Source organism: Eurypyga helias, unplaced genomic scaffold (genome assembly GCF_000690775.1).
Source record: "Eurypyga helias isolate BGI_N326 unplaced genomic scaffold, ASM69077v1 scaffold40005, whole genome shotgun sequence".
In the NCBI taxonomy this organism is placed as follows: Eukaryota; Metazoa; Chordata; class Aves; order Eurypygiformes; family Eurypygidae; genus Eurypyga; species Eurypyga helias.
Window position 1 is genome coordinate 1 of NW_010250185.1, and position 22881 is coordinate 22881.

Consider the following 22881-nt stretch of genomic DNA (forward strand, 5'->3'; position numbering starts at 1 on the left):
AAAATCTAATTGCTCTTTACCCTACAGACCTTCCACTGCCTTTTGGTGGGTGCATAATGCCATTTTTGCATTTCGGCTGAGCTTTGAAGTGCATAGTATGTCTCCATGGTTGCAGAAGCAATAAGTAGTTCTAGCAGCTGAGCTGTCTTTAGCAGGCAGTTCTACTTTCCTTTCTAGGAAAAACAGACTTTGCAAAAATAAAGCATTTTGGGTAGTTCCCTTCCTTGCCTTCTGCTCCCACACTGCCTGTGCACCAAGAGCGTGGGTCAGGAGGATTGCTGCTAGCAACAGCAGGTATAGGCAGCTGCAGATGTGACCCTGACTAACCCTTCTCCTATCAACTAGATCGCCTAAAGGCCGGCTTCAAAAATCAGATCTAACCTTCAGGAATTTTCCTTGAGAGGAAAATGCAACCAAGAGATAATTATAGAAAGAAATTGCCTGGAGCTGTTAGCAGAGCGCAGATGATGCGAGATTTGGTGCTGCACAGGATAGCCTGCACAAGATTTAAAACTGCTCTCCTCTTTCCATCATGGTGGTATGGAGGCAGGGGTCACACTTCTTTTAATTTCCAGGCTTTGAAGTGCAGGATCACCTTAGGGCAGCTTCACTGCCTATTGTAGCTTTAGTTTTAAAGCACCACAGCTATTAGCGCACTGGGTTCAGTGTGGAGGAAAGCTGCTCCTGCTGGCTTTGCCGTTTTGGAAAGCACGTTTTATATACAGAGTGTCACGCTTGTCAGCTGCAAAGCCAGCACTACCACAGCGAAGCCTTGTTGATCCTGCCTTCCAGGGTAAAGCAAGGGAAGCGCTTATTCCACTGTACTGCTTTTCGCTTCACTTACAACCAACAATCTTTATCCTGGGCTTACAAGCTGCAAACTATGATGATATTGGGAACTCTCATCTGTAATCTGCCCACCGGGGATGATCCAAAAGGCCCTGAAGTAACGCTTCTGGAGCTGTGTGTTAGCAGTATGTCATGCAACTTAATGCACCTACAAAGGTGATGTCGACTTGATAACACTGTGGGAGCCCAAGAGAAGCTTTTAGTGTTGTTTTAAAACAAATAGGTGACAAGATTCCAGTTCCTTTCGGTCCTTGGGTGTGATGCTGTGGCTTGCTGTTGCTATGATGTTCTCTCAATGCAGGTGTGTTTTTCTGTAGCTGTTGAGTGTGATTTATGAGCCTGGGAAGAGCAGTCCTTTCCTTGGCTCCGTAGCTGTGGACAGTTATGTGGTCTGCCCAAGGTGAGGTGCACAAAGCAGTTCATGCTGCCATCCTATCTGCCCAGATTTTGCTAATTGCTCTTCAGAGGCTTGGCTGGGGAGATATAAGTCATCCCAGAGAACGAGTTGGTAGGGGGGGAGATGGAGCAGCTGGCAGAAGCTGCCCCGAAGTAGGCTAATGAATTATAAATAACAGCTGTCAGGTTGCATTGTCAGTGCGCAGGAGCTGACAGTCTGTGTTGTACCACTTGGTCTCCGGTGGGTTGGCTTGCTGAAAGGTGCATTCAATATTCATGGGAAGTGCAGTGGAGTCAGGATATAGTCAGGTCTGCTTCCTTCACTGCTCCACTCGCTTTGTGGCTGTGCCGTTTACCGATTTCTGGGTTGGGACTGATGCAGCCTGGAATATGTGTTGCTGAAAGTCACAGGCAGAAGATGAAAAAGAATAGGGAGGGGTGGTATGCAGAGTGTATGTGTGTTTTGGGGCTTTTGACAAGCAAATGTCGCCCTTGCTGTTGCTAGGCTGGCACTCTCCCATTCATTTGAAGAGGAACTGTAAATGTTTGATAAAAAATCTAAAGGTATTTGGATGATCGAGTCTTTCAGAGCTCCCTCCCTCGATAGCATTATTGAGAATGACAGAGAGAAGCCTGATATTTGTAACTTGTGCGTGCCAGCAGTTGGTGTAGTATTATGGAGGGCTCATAAGGGCACCAGGCTGGCTTCGTGCACATCTGAATAAGGAGAAATAAAACTGTCTTCAAGCCTGGAAATAAGTGATGCCGCTAGCAGAGCTTTTTAACAGTTGTATCTGGAAGTTTACATGTACATCTTCTCTGTGCTGTGATTACTGATGGAGCTACTCAGTATTAAGACTAACTTTTGGGATGTTACCAGCAAATGATCTGTGGTCCCTTGAACAGATAACATGTTGCTGTTATCCTAATACACAGGAAGAGCTTGCTTTCCTGATCAAGTCTGCAGTCTTGACTTAATACCAAAAATACCTTTTTTACATGAGTCAAAAGAAGGTTGCAAAACAAATGACGTGCACTCTTTTTTTAGTTAAAGCCTTCTAATTAAAATCTAATGGTGTGCAAGTGACATTCATGAGAAAACAGACGACTATTTACTTGTTCATCCCTAATGCATGTCAGAAAGACAAGAATTTGTCGTCTTCCATCCATTTCTGTGCTTGGTTTCAAAGTGATACCATTTTTGGAAATGATACTACTGAAAGTTATGATTTTCTTGAATTAGGAGGACTTTCTTTTGACTTTGTACAGAACACTGCCTAAAACCAGTCTCTCCTTAAACACGACAAGAATCCCCATCTGTATTAATATCACTGCTACTACCTTCCCTGTGCTAATATTTTTGTGCCTGTGTAGTGACCTACCTGGTGAACTGAATTGGCTGAAAGTTGAGTTGTCCTCTGCTATGTGCCCTAGGCAGCAGTCTGGCTGTTTTCAGTGCCTGTGGAATGGTGTTCTGACACTTGGAAGTTGCAGAAATTAAACATCATGTTGATTTTTCCTAGACTGAGATCTTGTCTTATGTTTATACTGTGGATAGTGCTGACATCTGAATAAACTTTTTGGATGTTTAATCCGACTGGTTAAGTGGGGCAGCCCCATTGCCTTTCAGTGTGGTACAACAACAACAACAAAAGGAAATAAAAAGAAAACAAATCTTTCTTTTCTCCCTAAAGGCAGCTTACGTCCCTTTCTGTAGTGCCATCCGTGTACTGTAATCCTACATTAAGAGAGGGAAGCAATTCCATCTATATTGCATTTTCATTTTGTGTATTGCTTTCAGAACTTAACACCTCCCTTGTGGCAGTTGTAAAGTACTGCAAAGCTGGAACGGTGTATTTAGCATGACTTTCTTTTCCTTCATCTTTGTAGATACTCTCCGTTACTACATGACCTGTAGTGCTGGATACCCCAACCCTTTCCAGCAGGTGAGTATAATTCCCTTCACCCCTTCTCAGCATCCTACAGTGTATTGGTTAAAGGCGTTTGGTGCCAGCATGCAGCAAGTTGCAAGGTGTTAGCTTTAGGGAGCACTCCACCTGTTGGTAAAGCTTTGGTAGCTACTTTCCAGCTGTACAAGAGGTGACACTGATTTAGTGAGCAGTTTTTTCCAACTTCATCACTACCTGCATAGCATCAGGTCCAGGGTGCCCTCCCTCTTAGAAGGGCCGCTGTGTGATGTGGTGAGGACCATGGCTTTGTTCATGGTACCTCAGTTTACACAGCACTTTTCTAAGAGCAGCAGCGTGGAGACAGAGCACCCGCAGTTAATGCCAGGGTGGGAAACTACGTGCTTCCTGCTTTGAATCTCTTCTTGCAGGTTCTTTTGGCTTAAACAGGGGCAACACTCCACTCCCAAAATGCAGCCACTTCTGTGGGTGAGGGAGTGATTCTCACATACGCCTCTTAAATCCCTTGGATGTTGAAGGGTTTGTATCCTCAAGTACAAATGTGAGTCATTATTCTTTTGTGTGGGGGCTGAGGAACAGCACCTGGGCCCATCCTAAACTTTGTCTTATGTATCAGAGGCCAGAATGAACCCACACCACCCACCGTTTGGCAGACACCAGCTGCTTCACCGTTTATATTTAGGATTTTTTAAGTCTTGTCTTCCTCTGTTTTAAAGGGTGGGGTAAGAACACTTCAAGCTGTGCTATGATGCACTGTTGCCATCTGTTGCATTTCTGGTTGCTCAGTATACTCTGACAGGCTATTGCATGTGAAATTCCCATGGATGCTTTAATGGGATGTGAAGGCTGCACCCCAACACAAACAACTTCTACTGTTAACATTAAGTGTTTCTCAGCCATCTAATTTAATAGGAAAATCCAGCTGTGTTCTGTGGTGAGAACATGAGTGCATTCTGTCTTTCTCCTCCTCCTCTATCTTGGAGGTGGCCTCAGCTGCGTGTATGTATTTTGTGTAAGTGGTTTCGTGGGTGTTTTTCTTTCTTTTGGTTCTTCCCTTTCCCTCCTCTTTCTGCCTGTAATTCTTCCAGACTGATAAAAGTCAAACTTAACCCTATCACAGCTGCATCCATGTCAATTGAGACATCCTTAACTTGTGCCATTCATAGAGATGATGCTTCAGTATTTGGAAAGTGGGCATTAAGTCTTTTCCCAGAAGTTCTGTTGGCTCATATGGCCTGAATTGCTGAAACATTTCTTGTTTTGTGTTGAGCAGAAGCTGTCAGGAAGTCACAAGGCTCTGGTGGAAATGCAAGATGACGTTATGGAACTCATGAGGTCAGCAAGCAGAGAGCACCCAACCTCCAAGGTAACTCTCCTCGAGTTTGCTTGCCCTGTGCATTCTGGCTTCCCTTACCCCCTTGTACAAAGCCCAAGATCAGCTCCTGCTAAGTCATTTCCTTGCTATAATCGCTCGCTTGTTGCTTGCAGGAGTATCTCACTCGGATCCAGGAGGTCTTAAATTCAACAGAGATCAACTTGCAGCAACTGACAGCTTTAGTAGACTGTCGGAGCCTGCACTTGGTGAGTACTTGGTAACTGGGCTTGAAGTTTTGAATCTCTCTGTGCCAAAACAGTTTACAACAGCTTTTACTGATTACTCCAACAGAAAGGAGAATGGGAATTTGGATCGAGTTAGGTTTGTGTTTAAATATCAGCATAGGAAACTAGATAACATGCCTTTATACATATACAAGCTGCAGCCCTAAGGTTTCTGGGACTTTTTCCCCCCTCCCCCCCTCTCTAGCTCATAGTTTGTTGTCTTTCCCTTGGAATGCCTTGTAGCTGCAGTATAGTATGGCCTAACTGTTGCCCTGGCTGCAGGACCAAAGGTAGAGAAACAGATAGCCCATGCTTGTGTTCTGGGGAAATGAGACCTGTGAAGGAGCTGAGAAGTGTAATGAAAAATGTGACATCTTAAGATGGGTGGATAAGTTTCTCTTGGGTTTTTCTTTTTCTTTTTTTTTTAACTCTTATTGTGTGGGCTTGAAAGTATTCCCACATCTGTATCTGAGTTGGGATTTCTGAAGGGTAATAAGGTTAAGATCAGTTATGAAAAACACCTGAGGTCCCCAAAATTAAACTGGAAGTATGGTTTGGAAAAGGGACTACAGTCCCATAAGTTGTTTCAGAGAATGTAGTCTAGAGGGGAAGGGCTTTTGAATTAGAGCTCAGTGTTAACTCTCTAGTGATCAGGAAACTCTGCTCATTTCTCTCTCCAGGATTACGTCCAAGCCTTGACCGGCTTTTGCTATGATGGAGTGGAAGGCCTCATCTACCTGGTTCTCTTCTCCTTTGTCACAGCCCTCATGTTCAGTTCCATTGTGTGCAGCGTCCCCCACACTTGGCAACAGAAGAGGTATAGGGAGGGTTTAGATCCTGTAGTGTTTCCTAATGAAGACTGGCTATTGGATTTGTGCCCATGAGCATATGGAGCTCTTTCCCATATGATCCCAGGAGTATGAGGGATAAGGCTTTATAAGCACAGGTCCAACAGAAAAAAAAAACCCAACCCAACTGTTGGCTTTTACTCTGGCTGTGGTTAATATTTACATCTGAACTTCATTGCACTGGAATACTACATGTGCAGAGTATTCAGTTCACTGTAGGACTGTGAGTCAAGTCGGAGATGAATGATTATAGCTGTAGAGAAGTAAAGCTTGAACTATGTGCCATCTCTGTAAAATGCCTCTTCTCTTGCATTGCTCTGAGGTGTTTGTTCTAGTATGGGGAAGAGAATTGGAATAAGAAGGTGTTCACACTTGCCTTTTTGGCTTTGCTCATGCTGAGGCGACTGACTTGCGTAGCTAATAGAAACCAGGAACTGTCTTGTTGGCGGTAGCATGGGCAGATGAGATACTTGCAAATGGGTGGCAATTGTCGAACAGCAGAGTTGCGTGGAACTAGTATTAATGATGGTAACCAGGCTGATCAGTAAGTCTCGACCAAACCTTTGCTTCACTGACTGGCTGCTGCACCACATGCAGCTATTAAAATAGCTTTGAGTTTTCTACTCTTGCAGAAGAGCAGTAGACTCTGCAGCACTTCTCTTCTGTCATCCTGCAATGTGATTCTTGTGGTCAAATCCCAGGCTCAAGGTTCAAAGTAAGACGGAGCATCCTGAACAATAGCAGGAAGCCAAGAGCCTGCCAGGCCTGCAGTGCCCACAGAGAAAGCCTTGGGAAATGCGTCAGAATAGCACTTAAGAAAATGGCTGGTCTCCTTACCTCTTCCACATGCAGCTGCAGAGGCATTATCAAGGAGAGAATGGTAGTCTGCCTGTTTGAAGGAGAAAGGTTTATACAGTGGTATCCTTGAGCTGCCTTCCATGTGGGCTGGAGCCTGCCCTGCCAACCCAGCAAGGCTCAGGCTGCTGCTGTGAACTGAAGGATTCCCTCTTGCATTCCCTGGAGCACCATTTCTTCCTCTGCTCCCTCGGGGAGGTGGAGGATGTTATGCTTAATTGCCTGTAAGAGATTGGGCAGGCTGCAATTCCCTGAATAAACCTTCACTGCCACCGTGTGGTACAGGAGCTGCAGGTGATGTTCTAGCCCTGTCCATGTTGTCTGCCCCAGCAACGAAGTGGTTCTTGTAGAATCTCTAACTGGCTTTGTTAAGCATCACTAGAACTTATTTCAAACCTTGGTCCTTCGTCCCCTACTTGGGAAGATAAAATAGCAGTGTATATTACACAGGAGGGGCAAAAGGATGCTATGGGAAAGGAACCAGCTGGCAAACAGCTCTGCTCTGCATTAAAATGGGTTTAAAATCCTGGCATTTTTGAGATAATAAAGCCTTTAGACACTAATTTTGCAACTTTGTCTCTGTAAAGACTTCTGAGATTTTGCTAGAAGCTGAAGCAGACCCTTTGTAACCAGGGTGGGAGTCAGAAGTCTACAGAGACTTACCCTTAAAAGCTCTCTGGACATGTCTGTAAGAAGTGGGAGCGCACCGATTTCAGTTTTGAAGGGGTATATGGCACCACATCTCCGCTTCTCTTATTTATTTAAGTGCTGTGTATTTCGGGATGCGTGTCCACCCTGTGGTTGTATGACTGGGCAGTTGCAGAACCGTGCCGTCTGCCAAGCCCTGAGAGAAAACCGTGGGGAGACTGTAGGGGATCACGCAGTGTGAAAGTCCAGATGGTATCTGTGGGAGGTCTGAGTCACTGTGGAGTAGGCTGTGTTTGACACTGCTACCCTGAGGCATCCCAAATGGGTATAAATGTGGAGGTGTGGAAGATGGTTGGGAGGTTCCTAGGATTACCATGGTTTCCTGCAAACCCTACACGTGGTGTAATTGTAGGGTTCTAGGAGGAACTTTTTCTCCTTCTTGCAGAAGCTCAGATGATGATGGGGAAGAAGAATCAGCTGCTCAAGGGAGCAGACAAACACACGATAATCTTTACAGAGTGCACATGCCCAGCCTCTATAGCTGTGGGAGTAGTTATGGCAGTGAGACCAGCATTCCAGCAGCAGCACACACAGTCAGCAATGCTCCCGTCACAGAGTACATGTGAGTATCCCGACAAGAAGGCTGTATTGCGGCTTCTCCAGGTTGCTTTACCCCGATTTCTGCTGTCGCTAAGTGCTGCGAGGCTGGTGCTTTTGACCAAGCAGTCGACGTGATAAAGGATTTTGTCCAAAGTGTCAAAAGGCATGTTTTCTGATTGGCATCTATGGGGAGGATGGAATAGCTTAAATGTGCTGCAGTAGAAAGAGTTATATTAGACAGCATGCTCCAAAATATGAATAGCTTTGTTCTCCAGGATTTAGAAATCTGTTTAGGGAAAAGTAGGGAAGTATTGTCCTTATTACACAATGATTGTGATCCCCAGAAGACTTAATTCTTCAAACAGAGTAGTTTTTCCAGAAGATTTTGAGCCTCCTGAGAGACCGAGAGCCAAGACAAAACCTGCAGGCTCTGTCCTTCCCCAGTATTTGCAATCAGCTCTGACATCTGTTGCAGTCTCGAGCTACCTCGTCCAGGTGGGATCTGCAGAGTGTTCTCCAGAAATGCCTAACCCTCATCACACTTGGACTACCTTCAGGGTCCATCTTTTTGGGCTGGCATGTCATTTTGTTCTTCCCGTTAGACTTTGTCCTCATTTTATCTCCATTTCTGCAGCTTGCCAACGCTGCAGGGAGCCAAGTTTTCACATGGACCTATTTTTAAATCACTTGACACGATTCAGTGTGGGCTCTTCTGAGTAAGAGTATAAAGATAGTGCTTAATCTGAGGAAAATAATGCTAGTTTTGTGCCTTTGTCTGAAAAAGGGGTATCTACCTGGCCTTGTAAGTAAAGCTTTGAGGGAGACTGACCTGATACAGTAGTTCTGGGGGTGTGTATACTCTGTCTCATGTCAACATCAGAGACCTCCCCCAGAGAAGTGTGACACATACCCCCTATTACCATGTGTGTCTTCCTTTCCTAGGAGCCAGAATGCAAATTTCCAGAACCCCCGTTGTGAGAATACCCCGCTCATTGGCCGGGAGTCCCCACCTCCCTCAGTAAGTCTCTCTTTACTGCTCCTCTTTGCTTCAGCAACTTTGTGGAATACACGTTTACCACTCCTGTATACTCTCAAGGGAGCTAATTGTACAGTCAAACGCAGGATCTGGCCCATAAATGGCAGCAATTTGAACAGACAAGCCATCTCTCACCTACTGTGGGGATTAAAACCCTGCTATGCTACTTTGGACGTTGCACATAAAAAGAATAAAACTCAATCTACTAACACTGGAGATCCTATGGGCCCAGTCCTGCCACCACTGAAGTGCATGAGTGTCTTGGTGGGTGGCTTCCGCAGGATGATTCACTTGCATGCAGCGTACTTGCTATCTGCGGCATTGGTTCTACAAGTTTAAAAAGAAACCTGTTAAAACAGTAAATTCAGAGTTATCGCTGAACCTCTCTCCTTAATCTACCCTAAAGGGATGGTAGGATGTAACCTGTATTATTTTTTTGTTGAGATTTTTTTCTTTAAATCTTTCTTTCACAACTGTTTTACTTTCTTTAGAAATCTATTTTTTGTATTTAATTTCCTGTGGAGGGAAAATCCCCAACTTTCATGGAAGGTTTTGATATTTGGAGTGGCCTGACAGCCATTTCTGTATGCTGGATAAAACATGAGCTTGCCTTCATGTATGTGTAAGAATAGATGAATCTTGCCCTCCTTCACTGGATCCTGTAAGCCTTGCTCACACCAGAACCTGGAGGACATGCCATCGCAGTGCTCACTGACTTGGTGGTGTGATTACAGAAGATGAGTAGCAGCATGCTTAATAATCAACCAGCCTTCAGGTATAGGTAAAGAAAATACTCTGGTGCATGGTTCAAATTCACGGGAATGGGAGGAAGAGGAGGTCGGACGATGAAAGAGTAGGAATTGTGGTGGAAAAGGGGACATCACATTCATGTTTTCACTTCAAAATGGCCAGTTCCATCTTGCTGTAGAGAAAGTGGAGCGTTGATCCTTGTCTCTGTACTTGGCCAGACCTCTTTCAACCTTCACAAAGAGTTTTTCCTGGTCCCTGGCAGTACTCTGGTCACGAGCTCTGGCAGTGTTACCTGCTCACAGCGAGACGGTCCTCAGGAGAGCTGATGCGTTGCACACCAGTACAGCGTGGCAAATGCTTTACTGCTGGCGTTTCCTATTTGAAGAAAGGGCACTGTCCCTCTGGTACTGCCTAGGCACATGTTCATTCAGTGTTTGTAGACCAAGGTCCTGCTTCCCCTTCCCCTGCAGCTCTTCTGCTTCAGAGCAAGCACACCCCTTTCCACAGGGGCTTTAGTTATGCAGGGAGTTCCCTGGTTCTTCAGTAGCTGTTTGTGTTAATACCCTTAAGGGGGATCTGAGTCCTGGTGCTTTGGGCTGGTTTCTGAGAGCAGCTAAAGAGACTTTTTTGACTTGGCAGCCATCTCCGTGGGTTATAGGGAAGCACAGGAGTTGGGCGAGGAGGGGAGTGCATCGTTGCTCATACAGACAGGGGGAGTTTCTCCCTAGACTAGGCAAGGAACAGGCTATAGGACAAATGTGTTTTCTGGAGGGTCATACTGATAGTAGACAGGCAATGGAGAGGAGAAAAATACTGTCTACTCTCATATTGGCAGGCAGCAGGGAAGGGGCCTTCTCTGGGATTTTTGTATTCCTGGGTCTCCGTAGTGGGTGGCTGAGACCGTACTGAGGCAGAAGAACTTGCAACTTCTCATAGCAAATCATCTGTGGGAGGAGAGGTGACAAGGGAATACCAGTGCACATGTCCCTGCCTCTTCTTGGGAGGGAGGAGGTTGGGATAACCATCCAAACAGGTTGTGTCCAGTGGGTGGACAAAGCTGGTATGTTCCATTCAGCTTTCTGTGAACAAATGGTGAAAACTAAGGTGTGATGATCCTGCTGCATTGTTTGTCCGTTACTTTTCCTGGCTTTTTGTTTGTTTGGTTGGTTTTTTTTTCCTTCTCTCATTCCTTCTGTTTTCTCCTTCTTGCCACAGGGCTATTCCCATAGGGTTGTAGAGCCCACCTTGTCACTGACACACACCACAGCGTTTCACTTGCTTGCACTGTGTTTTTCATGCACGTTGAGGCTGCACTCTCTTTTTCTCTCTTTCTTGCGTCATCACAGTTGTATTTGGCTGCCATGGACAGTAGCAGCCATATGAGCTGGCAGCTTAAGCCCTCGGACAGTGCACGGACATACTGGTAACAGCGCCCGCAAATGGAACAGGTACTGGAAAAAAGGTCCTTCTTGCTCAACCCCTTCTCCACTCCCAACCACTCCCTTCATCCCTGCACTGTTTATCCCAGGCCAGTGCCTTTTATTTCTTCACATTCCTTCCCTCTGCACCTCCCACCCCATTCCCTCCTGCCAAGGGTTAAAATTAAAATCACTTTTGCTCTGGTGCAGACTCAAGGAGCAATATCAACCTTGCAAAGGCTTCTGGTGCAATTTGTGAGGGTTATACGTGTCCATGCCTCACAAAGGTTAACTCACAGCAGCTTCAACTCAGAGTCCACACCTGAGAACAGCTTGAACACTTAGTACCGAGTGCTGCTCGAATGTAGAACTAACCTTGCACTGCAAATGCAGAAGTCCTCCCATCACAAGAAGCCCTTTTCTGGAAGTAATGAGAACCAATCTAGCAGCTTTTCAGTTGGGACTGGTTGTCTTAAGTCAACCTTTTGGTTTCCCTTGAGACCTGCTGCTGTTCTGTCTTGACTGGTCATAACAGCACATGCCCGAAACCACCGATACCTATCTGCCACGTGCTCTAAGCTCCTCCGTGAGATTTTTAATTTGTTGAAAGCTCTTAGCTGGTAATGGTGGCCTGTCCTGAAGAGTTACTTCCTTGCCTGTTAGATCTGTGTGCAGCTTCTTTTATCCTTTCATTTAAAGTCAGAAACGAGCAAGTTGGGTTTTTTTAAAATTTCCCTAAAAGTCCAGACATAAGCACTAAGATCTATTTCATTCTGTTTCAAAACCTTTTACTGTTTTGTTTGTTCTCTGTGTGTCCAAATCATCCCATTCATGTCCCACAGGCTCTGTGAGCAGGGCCTTCCTTGTACCGTTTCACTGTCTGAATTCCTGATGGGCTGTAGCTGCTGGTGTCCTCCAAGATAGCCAGCGTTTCTTCCTTTGCAGTGGTCCATGGCAAAGCCATGTGCCTACAGAAAGAGTAGGTGGTCTGCATTAGGCCTTGGAGTGCTTAGCTTGGTTAAATACAGGGTGTAATTAGAGCTCCCAGGCTCATCATGCTCTTCTCATATGAAGGACAGTGTGCGCCTTCGAGGGAACTACAGCCACACAGTACCTGGAAGGGGTTGATTCCAGTTGGAAAAGAGGGTCTGTTGCTTGATTCATTCAGTCAATGACCTGTATCTTACATAGTGTTCCCAGAAATACATGTCCATAAAGCTGGTGTTCCTCCTTTTCTCCTGTTCTCATTGGGACTTTTGTCAGCCTTGCACTGGATTCCTTTCCGTCATGTTGCTGCTTGGTCTGCATTCTTGCTGCCTCTTGCCGTCTGTCTGCCTGCCTTGCGACACTCTGGGAGGGTGTTCTCTGAACTGGGTGTCCTGGTGCCCTCTGCCATGGTGCATGAATGCAAGCAAACTTGTCTTGAAGCATGGTGCTAGTACCCTTGAACGGGTCACAACTTTCTTCAGTCTGAAGCCTTGCAAAGACCGCTCTTGGGCGTCAGCTTATGGTGGGTTTTCTGCCTTTTGGTTCCTGCAGGTGGTATTGTAGCAGTGGTAGACGGGTCTGTTTCATGAAAATAAGATATTGCTGGGGCAGGGGAATTCTAGTGTCTTCATTCTGGACTTGAAATCTCCTCTGGGCTGAAACATGAGCTGATCTCAGCCTGCACTGTCTTCTGTTTACCTAAGGTCACACCCAGAGTTTAATGTGGCTGTTTGCAGGGCTAAGAAAAAGGTATTGCATTCTTTCCAAGACTTTGAAAACAAACAAAACAAACAGAAGCTCTGTTCTTTTTGACTTGGAAAACTTAAGTTGCTTTGAATTCAGAACCCACTGGCTGCAATTGGCTGTTTCCCTGCATCTCGTACCTCCCATACATAATGATACCAAGCCCTGTGTGTTTACTGTGCTCCAGCTATTTGGGCGGTGGATCAACCTTTAAGAACTTCAATCCAGAAGCTTTGGTCTTTATTGGATTACCTGAATAGCTCTGGCAGGAAATCAAAGTCAGGGCAGCTGAAGAGAGATACGTGTGGGGGTTTTAACCACAAATAGTAAATAGTTTATACTCAGAATCGTAGGTTCATATGGTGAGTGATTTTTTCCAGCATAGCTCAGTTAGCTGTGAAGTACTCATGGTCTGCACAGTTCACAGGGATTGGTAAAATCTATGGTCTCTAAAATTAACTGATTATTCCCATTAATTTTTTTTTTTTTTGCAACCAATGACTCCTTTGTACACAGGCTATATGAATTAAGAACCTAACTAGGATCTGCTGGCAAACCATACCTATGAAAGTTTATACCCTCAACAAGGCTGAGTGTGAAGGAGAGCCTTTTTCTTTTTTTCTTTCGAAAAATTAAAAAAATAAACTTGCGTGCAATCAGCTGTGTTTGTGCTAGCTGACTGGTAAGTGACTGAGAGGTGTGCTGTGTTGAATAGCACAAGGTGCCAGGAGAAACGGTAACAAGAAGTCTTTTAGGTACTCTTTAGGGTAGCTGACAGTGTGGTGAAGGTACGGGTTGAAACTTGTCGTCCGTGCTGTTTTTGAAAGGGTAAATGAGGGTGTACAGGCACGTGGGTACTTCCAGTGAAAGTGCTGGAAGAATGAACGCATTGTGCGATTTCTTCAACCTTCTATGAAAGCTCCTCTTTGAAGGAAACTAAATGCAACTGTGTACCTTGTAGCTGTGTCAGGCACTGTATCCGGGTTACCTCAGAGTAGAAGCCAAGACCTCCTCAGCTCTGAGTTGTGCTCACGCTTTAAGTCTTTAGCGGTACTTTTTAACTGTGGATAATAGTTTGGTTCCATAGCCATGTGACTAGCAAGTTTCTGCTGATACATCTTCGTCTGCTGGCCTGTCCAGATGTTGGGATCTGTGTATTCCACTGCAGCTTCCCTCTGCTTCCCAGCAGAGGATGCACTGACGGACTTCGATGAGGGACTGCTGTCAACAGCACGTGGAGCAAAGCATTCATCCGTGGAGTCTGATGTGGTGGCTGACAATCCAGTGCACGCTGGTAAAGCTGTGCTGGTCATGGGAGGTGCACAGGGAAGCGTTAGCTCTCTCCTTCCATGTTTCAATCATACTTAGCATGGTCATTGAAAATACACTTTAACAGAAGGAGTAACTGTAACAGAAGGTTCAAACTCTAATGGGAAAGGGTACAAAGGCACAAAAATCCTGAGTTAAGGAGAGAACATCAGCCCTAACTCTGACTACTCTGAGTCTTGATTTGCTCCTTGTGGTGGATTGCAGGTAGGTTTGAATGTGAAATGCCCTCTGCTTGACTGTCCAAATCTCATGTTCCTGTTTACTTTGTTTTAGTGACACTTAAGCAACTGTGGGATGTGTTCTTAGTGGAGGAAGGAGGAATTCTTTTCGTCTTCTCCCTCCGTGATGGGTGTACTTTGTACATCCTTGAAATGCAGTTCATCAAGTGGCCCTTCTTGAGTTTAATGCTCTAAAGGAAGTTGATGTTGCATGTAGCTTGCTGAACCTATGTGACTGGACCAGGAAGATGCATAATAACCTTTCATGATCTAAGATTTTTTTCTAAATACTTCTTACAAAACCTTAGCACCTGAAAGATCTCTGTTCATACCCATCTCCAATTACATGTCATATATAGAATACAAATAGAAGGAAAAAAGCATGATTGCTCACTTTCTAAGACCCTCAGCATTATGCTTAGCTGGTAAATTCAGCATCATGCTACCTGAAACATGCCCTGCTTGGTCTGTGAGAAAGTTCTTTGACTTCTGAGCCTTTCTGAGCCTGTTGGGTTAGTCTCATATGTTCTAATAATGCTCTAAACTTTATTACTGTTTTGAAACAGTAATCACATTTAATAAACTGTATAGAATATGGTCCTTAAACTGTCTCATCTTGGTCTTCACCTTTTTCCATCTCACTGGCTAAAACTACATCTTGAAAAGAACATGTGTACCCTTTGTCTTCTAAATATAGACACCATTTCTGGGTCAGAGTTTTATATTAAGATCCACGTTCTGCAGAAAGTTTTCCAATTATGGAAGACACTAAAAGGTGAGTGTGCAAATCAGCCACAGGTGTCTTCATCTTGTGCCAATGGGGTCAGCTCTGCCAGAGGAGCAGCTTCTCTTTCCCGTTGTGCAGACATTCAGCCTGGGTCAGTCTTTGAAGGAAAACTGATATACTGTTAATTCTCTGAAAACCCCTTTAGATAGCTGAGCTTTTGAGAGCCTAAGGATGCCTCATAACGTTCTTTCCCAGTGGGCAAGATAAATCATACCTCCTGGTGAGGAACTGCCTTTCAGTTGTCCCTTTGCCAGCTTAACCTGCTGTTTTATGTGATTCAGTTCTAAAGGTGATAAAATTCGGTATGCTGAAGAGCACTCTTGGGAGGAAAGATGTGGGTATTATGGAATTATTCAAGCTCCAGCTGATATAAAAAGAGGTCTGTCCTCGTTGCTTGGTTGTTAGTATCATGATAGCAGAATCCCAGAAGCATTAATGTGGTCATGATGAAGGCATTGGACACATTGGTGTAAAGAGGCAAAGTCTTTTGTTCTTACTGCTGGGTACTATTTACGTGCTTTTCAGCATGTTACTCAGCGCTGAATGGCAGATGTTAGTAGCTCCTGGGAGCTGTTTTGGAATACTTTTTACTTAGAATACAAAAGAAAATAAGAGAAAAACACACCCCCTCAAACCAAAACAACCTCTGATCTTTCTGATTTTCTCTTGTCGCCCACAACCTGAGTCTTGTCTGCTGCTACACGGTATTCAGGTTGAATCCTAAGCACAGTGGATAATTACCCATCTGGTAACTGTTAGCTAATATCATCTTGCTTGATGGCAGCCTGTTTCCAGCCTGGCAGGGTCTGTTCTTTCTTGGGCATAAATTGTTCAGAGATTAATTCTTCCACCTCTTCTTCCAAACTGTTCATCTGTGGTGCGTGCAGTCTTCTGATCCCCTTTATTGACATAAAATGCAATGTAAAAATGCAGTGCACACCCATTTTCTTTTTCAACCTCCTTTTCTGGCATGGTTGAAGGCAATAACAGGACTGAGAGGGCATGAAAGTGTGAGGGGGGGGTTTTACATCTGCATCACTTCCATTTCCCTCTCTTCTCCCAAGTGAAATATGGCATATTTCAACTCAGTGACCATTGGTTTTCCTTCTCTGTAAAAAGCTTGGATAAATCATTAGCCCATCTGCGCTGACTGGCCAGCATCCTTGCAGCAGGCTGACAGTATGTTACCAAAAGTGGACTGTGCAGTGACTTGTGAAACTTTCCTTGTCTGACTGAGCCAGCAGCTCCTTGATATGCTTGCTGTAAATACAGACCATCTTATTCTGGAAGGTGGTCGTAATCTGTGGTTCCTGGTTTACATTAGTCATTCTGACTTACTTTTCTGTTCTGTTTGTTTTGTTTTTTTTGTCTTGTCTTCCTCCAGTACACCTCCAGCATGAGAGCCAAATACCTCGCCACCAACCAACCTCGTCCAGATGCTGGCAGTGTGCATTAAAATGAAAAAGCAAAAGCAAAAAAACCCCAAACAAAACCCACATGTGCAGTCAAACTAAACAATGTGCCAACTGCTGCGCCCCTGTGCTGTCCTCGTAGAGCAATCCTGCTGTTCTGCCCAAAATCCAGTGCAGTTCCTTCTGTTTCTCCAGTCCAGACCGCCCCTCCAACCTGGTACCTGCCCGCTGGAGTGGAAGCCCCTTTTGAATTTAAGCCTTCACCTTGTACCTGATGTGCAAGAGAGGTCAAGCACGTGCAGGCAAGCAACGGCGAGCACCCAGTCAAGGAACTGGGTTCACCTGCCTGGGGACCAACTTAGAGTAGCCTACCAGAAAAAGTCAGTGAATATCTTCTGCCCCTTTTTTCCCCTTCTGTTCCCCAGTGGGACTCGGTGAAAGATGGTGGTAGATCATCTTCCCTTCTGCAGTGGGATCTGCAGTCTGTCAGACGCTGCAGAAGCAGAGGCTCAGCGCCTGTGACTAAAGTACAGTGAGGGAATACTGAGTCGGTGCAGAGTGCAGCGTTTTGGTGGGAGTCCTCTGGTCCTGTGCCCGGTGTGAGGGAGGAGGGAAACTCCTGCCTCATGGTGTCACTGCATATCCACTGTAATTGGGGAGCCTGGGGTTCTTGTAGAACAACCCATTCTGCTATCCTGGTTAACTTTAAAAAAATCTATTAAGAAAACTTCTTTTTCCTTCCCACTGAATAACATGAATTCTTGAGGAGGAGCAGGGGGTCCCAGCACCAGTCAACTACCCAGTCCCATTGCTCTGAACCTGACCTCCGCTCCATCAGGGGAGCCTAGATACTTGCAGATGGCATTCTGGGTGCTGCCTTTACGAGGCCAACACACTGACCAAACAGGAGCCAGCTACCCACTTGGTGCCAAATTTTTCCAGGAAAAGACTTGTAAGACTTCAGGGGGGGTATTTTTTACACTGAAGAGTTTCAGCGCTCTGATGCTAGATCTTATGGGACAGTCAGCTTGCACAAGCAAGAGGGACTGGAAGCGCCAATGGATTTATAGCAAATGCAAGCTCTCCCTGCAGGAGTGACCTGTGAACTCTGCTGGACTTTTTATTTTCTTCCTTTTTTTTTTTTTTTAATCATAATTTACAGCACAGGGCTGCCGAACTGGCATTGAAGGAGGTTTTTGGACCCTCAGTCCTAACAAACTCACAAGATCATCAGTATATCATCTGTGTTCCGGGGTCACAAACCCACATGACATCTGGAGAACACTGACTGTCAGAACAGGTTTTTATTCTACTCTCTTTTATTTTCTTCGTTTTTTCAAGGCACATTGCTAACCACTATCTGACCATATTAAGGCACGTGTAAGACATTTTTCTAGACATGAGGCAGAACAAGGCTTGCAAAGGGGCAGCTGGGTGCCTGCAGAAGGCAACATCCTCCATTGGTGCTGTACTTTCCACTGAAGAGCAGTGCTCTGAAGGGCACTGACTGCTTCCTACTGGAAGAGGAGATCTGCCTCTTGGGAGGTACTGTCAAGTACTGCCCTGTCAGTAGGGTAACTATGATGTTCCTTTTTGTCTTTTTACCTCTGAGCAGGGGCATCTTAGTGTAGCTGCTGAGCATTATATTAAATAACTGGCAGAGGAAATAAGGTGGGAAACGTCTCTTAAACTGGAGTTGAGCCATTGGCAGAGGCAGTTAAGTCTTCACCTCAGTGATGTTCACGCTCGGTGTCTGTTTACCCCACATTTGCTGTACGGGGCACAGAATCTACCAATCTGCCTTTACTCAAGTCAGTTGCCTTCTTGCAGTGAGGTAGGAATCGCTCCTAGCGGGTAGCTAACTAGGATGATGGTATCTGCTGTGAAATGGTACCAGCTCTGTGGAATAGCAAGCTTTGAGACTCCTCTTAAGATAGAAACCACTAATAGACTGCAAAAGCTGTGGGCCAGCTGTTACCTTTGAAAGGAGTGAGGGAGTCGGGGAGGAGGCACCACCGTGCAGACAGGAAGAGAGGTTTGGGAGGAAACTCCACACTTCACCATAAATCTCTGGAAGCAGGATTTCCTTGCTCAGGACTGAGTATGCCCTTTCAGACGTGTTTGATGGGCTTCACACTGAAACATACCTCCGTTCTCAAATAACAAGGTCAGGGAAACGTAGTCACAGGGGGTATGGAGGGACACTGTAGCTCATGAGCACCAGGTTTTCAATCCTGCGTTAAAGCCTACCAGGAGACGCGGGAGCGCAGGCCTGTGGTGTGATTAGCTTGCAGGGCCCGAAGCACGCAACTGCTTTCTGGGGGGCACTGAACCTTCCCCTCGCTTTGAAGAAAGAAACAAGAGCCATATAACCCTTACTAAGACTGAGTTGTTCTGCCATCATCTCTCCTTGCAAGGATGTGCTCGGATTGCTACTTACACTATCAGTTTTAGGGGACCTGCCCTGAAATTGGTACTACTCATTGAAGGCAAGTGTTTTGAAGGCTGGAGGGTGTGGGAGAGCCCTGTGGAAACAAATGCTTCTGTATATTGACTTCTCTGTATACAGAATGCATCCTGAACACGCGTGTGACTGCACTTGGGGTTGGATCTGAATTGTCACAGTGGCATTGTCTGTGCCAGCAGGGATAACGGGGGAGCGAGCCTGTACCGTTTTGTTTGCAGCATCTAATGGAGCAGCCACCTTGACCTGCTTCCTCCCAAGGTTTGGCATAGCCACACCTAACGCCCAGAACGACTTCTCGCAACGTCTGGGGCTTGCAGCCAGGCACAGATGTGGAGGTATGTGCTCTGTGACTTCAAAATGTAACTGGAAAGAACGTTAGGGAGATAACGTTTTGCCCTCTGGAGGCCAGCATAACGTGACTGCAGTGTGAGCTGTGTACCTTTGTCCAGCCAGCACTTCCTTTACTTGACATGGATATTGCACTTTTGTAAAGCATCCTGGGACTCTGCTGCCCCGCTGCATGCTGTGCAGAGCGCTGGATAGGAAACACAGACAAAATGGTTTTCTTTTGGTTTATTATTATTATTACCACTTTTTTTTTTTTTTTTTTTTTTTTCTTGGACCCTTGAGAACCGGTGTGCATTTTCCCCTTTTTTTTTTTTTTTTTTTTACTGGAACCTTGAGCAACAGTGTGGCATTTCTGCAGGCTGGTCTGAACGGATCTGCTGAAGAACAGATGGCCTTTGCCTATTCTTATGGCTGCGACGTAATCGGTCTCATCCATATGGTCACATTTTGTCTGAGGAGTGGACTTTCAGAAGCCAAGATCTCCCAGACTCTGTGCCTCCCTCTCGGGTGAACAGCAGGTGCTATCTGGTGAAGACCCATCTGTTCTAGATGGCATTTGTGGTCGAGGGAGTCCAAACTCTTCACGCTGTAGGAGGTAAAGCTGTAGAGACTTCTCCCTCTTCCATTGTGTCTCTGTTTTTAATGTGACGAAATGCCAAGGCCATATCACTTGGTGTGTCCCAGCTGACCTTATCGGAACATTACTCATCTTGCTGGTTGCTAGCAAAAGGGTCCAGAATTCAGGGGAGATGAGATCGGCCTCTGGACACCTCACTAACTGTAGAGTGGAAGGCAGCTTGTCCGGTTGAAGGTGACTGCGTCGGTGAAGACACTTCATGTTACTTTTTCAGAAGCACAAGTGTGGTCGTTGGCTTGTCTGGTTGGCTTGGTTTATTTCCACTGCATCATCATGTGTGAGTGACGCTTTCCTTTGGAACTGAGAACTCTTCCAAGCACACAAACATCTCCACAATGTGAAATGTAAATAGCATGTTGGACTCTTGTGTCCAGTGTTCAAGACTGCATTGTAATTGTAAAGGAAATCGAATCAAGACTTGGCTGTGAATTTCTTGTGCTGTCTTGGGAATATAACTGTAGTGTTTGTATCCTGTATGTATTATTAAACTGAGTTCATTTTATGTGCTGATAAAAGGGTTCAAGCTAAGATTTTTAGTGTGCATCCATGTATCCAAATGTGAAGGCTGGAGTGCTCCCTTCCCCTCCTGTCCTTTTTAAGTTCTATCCATTTGGTAGGTGTTAATTTTCTGTGTACAGTCATCTCAGCCAAGATGCAAGGATGTTCTTTGGAGTGCTTTAAGGGGGACACAGTGCATGGGGTTTTAAGTGATCCTAAGTTAGGATTTCCATAGCGGTTCCCTGAAAACACATGAAAAGCTTGGCCTTTCTGAGTGTAAACCATGTCTCAGGGGGCTGCTTAGCCATTGCTCATGAGAGCTTTGGGTGCTGCAGGGCGATAGCAGACTGGAGGGGGTGGATACACGTAAGGGCAGGGTACAGGTACCTGTGTGGATAAGCCCATGTTTCACTTCTGGTCCTGCTTTCTCTTCCTTTTAGCAGCAACTGAAATAATACCATGCTGAGCCCTTTGAAGAAGAGAGAAGTGTCTTGGCTTGTTGATTCTAGCCATCCCACCTGATCCAGGAGTAGATGAGGTGGGTGGGTTTTCCTTTAGCTAAGGAGAGGAGCTGTCTTTGAAGTACTTCCTACCTGGGGACCAAGGAGAAGCTGGGGTCTTCCCCAGCTCAACAAGTCTGTTAGTGTAACTCAGTGAACGTCTCTGGGTGGGAGGGGAAAAGCCCTCCAGGGAGATACCAAGGAGGAGATCCAGTGCTTTGAGAGAAGAGACCTGACAAGACTCAATCTGTACTTGAACCAGGTGGCTTCTTTCATCACAGCCTACTCCCCCTTTCGAGAGATTATTTGTGTGCATGCTATGGATGGCTTCCCTAGTCGTTCCCGGAGGCCCAGCAGCAGCGTGGGATGTTTCGGTAGCAGTTCCTAGATGGCTAGCAAGTGCTCCATGCTTTTGGCAGGCAGTGGGATCTCCTGCTGAGCCATGATGGTGAGCATGTTGCCCAGCTGGGAGAGAGCAGGGATGGGTTACTGGTGGCCTGGAGCTCGCAGGTGCTCGCCCAGCCCCTGTGGCCGCATGCCTGAACAAAAAGTGGAACATAAATTGATGCACAACCAGAAAGTTCAAAAATTCCTTTCCTAAAGAGGATAACTGTAGCATGAAGCTCTTAGGTGCTCTGCATATTTGATACCACATTGCTCCTCACTATGCAATTCCCAACTCCTTCCTTCCGGCTCCTCCTCTAATCTCACACCAAGACTTCTCCAGTGGCCTCTGCCCGGGAGGCCGCTGAAGTCCCAGAAAAGCTCCATTTCTTTCATTGTCCTCTGCACTGGGTCCAGCCGCCCAGCCGTCGCGTCGCGTGCCTCAGGTCCCTTGGGAGCGGGAGGCCCCATGAGTTCTGTTCACGTCCTTCAGAGGGAAGTTTATTTTCTTGGACACTGTGCACAGAAACCTATCGGTGAACATGTACCTGGCCTTTTTGTAACTTTTCTGTTTTTTCTTCTTAACCATAATGGTTGTATATCATACCACTTTATATACATATATAATATATAAATATATATAATTTTTTTTAAAACTTTGGACCTGCTAGTTTCTTTCAAGTGTTCCTGCACTTACCCAAAATGTTTTTAAATTGTGAGGGTTAAAGAGGATTGAGCCCATTTTTGTATCTTTACTTTTAATTCTGTAGTTCTATTGATTGTAATGTAGCTATTTTTTACTGTAACTCTTCGGTTTGCAAATACTAAACAAAAAAACCTAAATGTAATTTCTGTGGTTTCTATTCAGCTTGGGTTTCATGTTTTAAAAATAAACAGTTTAAAACCACTGCTCCTATTTGATTCTTTTCTCTGTCTTTTTTTTTTTTCTTTTTCATAAATCTCCTTGAGTTTTTGCTGCCTTTCATACCTCGTGCTAGACCCACGACGTGAGGAGTCTGATAGCCCTTGGAGGGCAGAGCGGACAGGAACTGCAGAAGTCAGATGATTAGAGTCAGTCGTGCGAGGTGAGGTGTGTGCACCCGTGTAGCAGGGCTGCTTTCTTCCTCGCTTGCAGGTCTCAGCCCAATCTGGTTGCCATTAGAAATCATGGACTTTGGGATTTCTAATCCAGTTTGACGACTGGACTGTTAAAATTGAACTGGGCAGCTTCAAAAGAACCTCTGAAGAAAGGTAATCGATGGGGACGTTTCCTCCAGGGGAAGCTGCACTAATCCTGCTTTAGAACTGGTGTGGCCTGTACCTCCCTGAGCGGTCTGCGGCTGGGGGGCTGAGGGTGAGGTTTGGCAGGGGGGAGCCTGGATGGGGGCACGGAGCCAGGCTGGTGCCTGCTACGGAGCCGTCCTCATACCGGGGACCTCCGGAGCGACAGGCACCACTGCTGAGGATGCTGGAGCAGCTGGGGAACATGAACATCAGCCTGTGGAGATGCTCACCCTGCGCCCAGGGTATGGGATACCCCCCCGAGCCCCTTCTGCAGCTTCGCTCGGGCTGCACTGCAGCAGTTGGGAACGCGAGGCCGTTTTCAGCAGCCCAAGTACACGAGGGGGCGAGGGGGGGTACGG

General features: G+C 45.8%; 1 protein-coding gene across 1 annotated transcript; it reads left to right on the forward strand.

Annotated features, from left to right (window-relative positions):
- Positions 1–3141: 3141 nt before the first annotated feature.
- On the forward strand, positions 3142–16472 carry LOC104509609 (protein tweety homolog 3-like). The gene is made up of 7 exons (XM_010151599.1): positions 3142–3191; positions 4447–4539; positions 4662–4754; positions 5453–5589; positions 7569–7745; positions 8666–8741; positions 16377–16472. The coding sequence occupies exons 1-7, from the start codon at positions 3153–3155 to the stop codon at positions 16446–16448; spliced, it is 687 nt and encodes a 228-aa protein (XP_010149901.1). The 5' UTR covers positions 3142–3152; the 3' UTR covers positions 16449–16472.
- The last annotated feature ends 6409 nt before the right edge of the window (positions 16473–22881 follow it).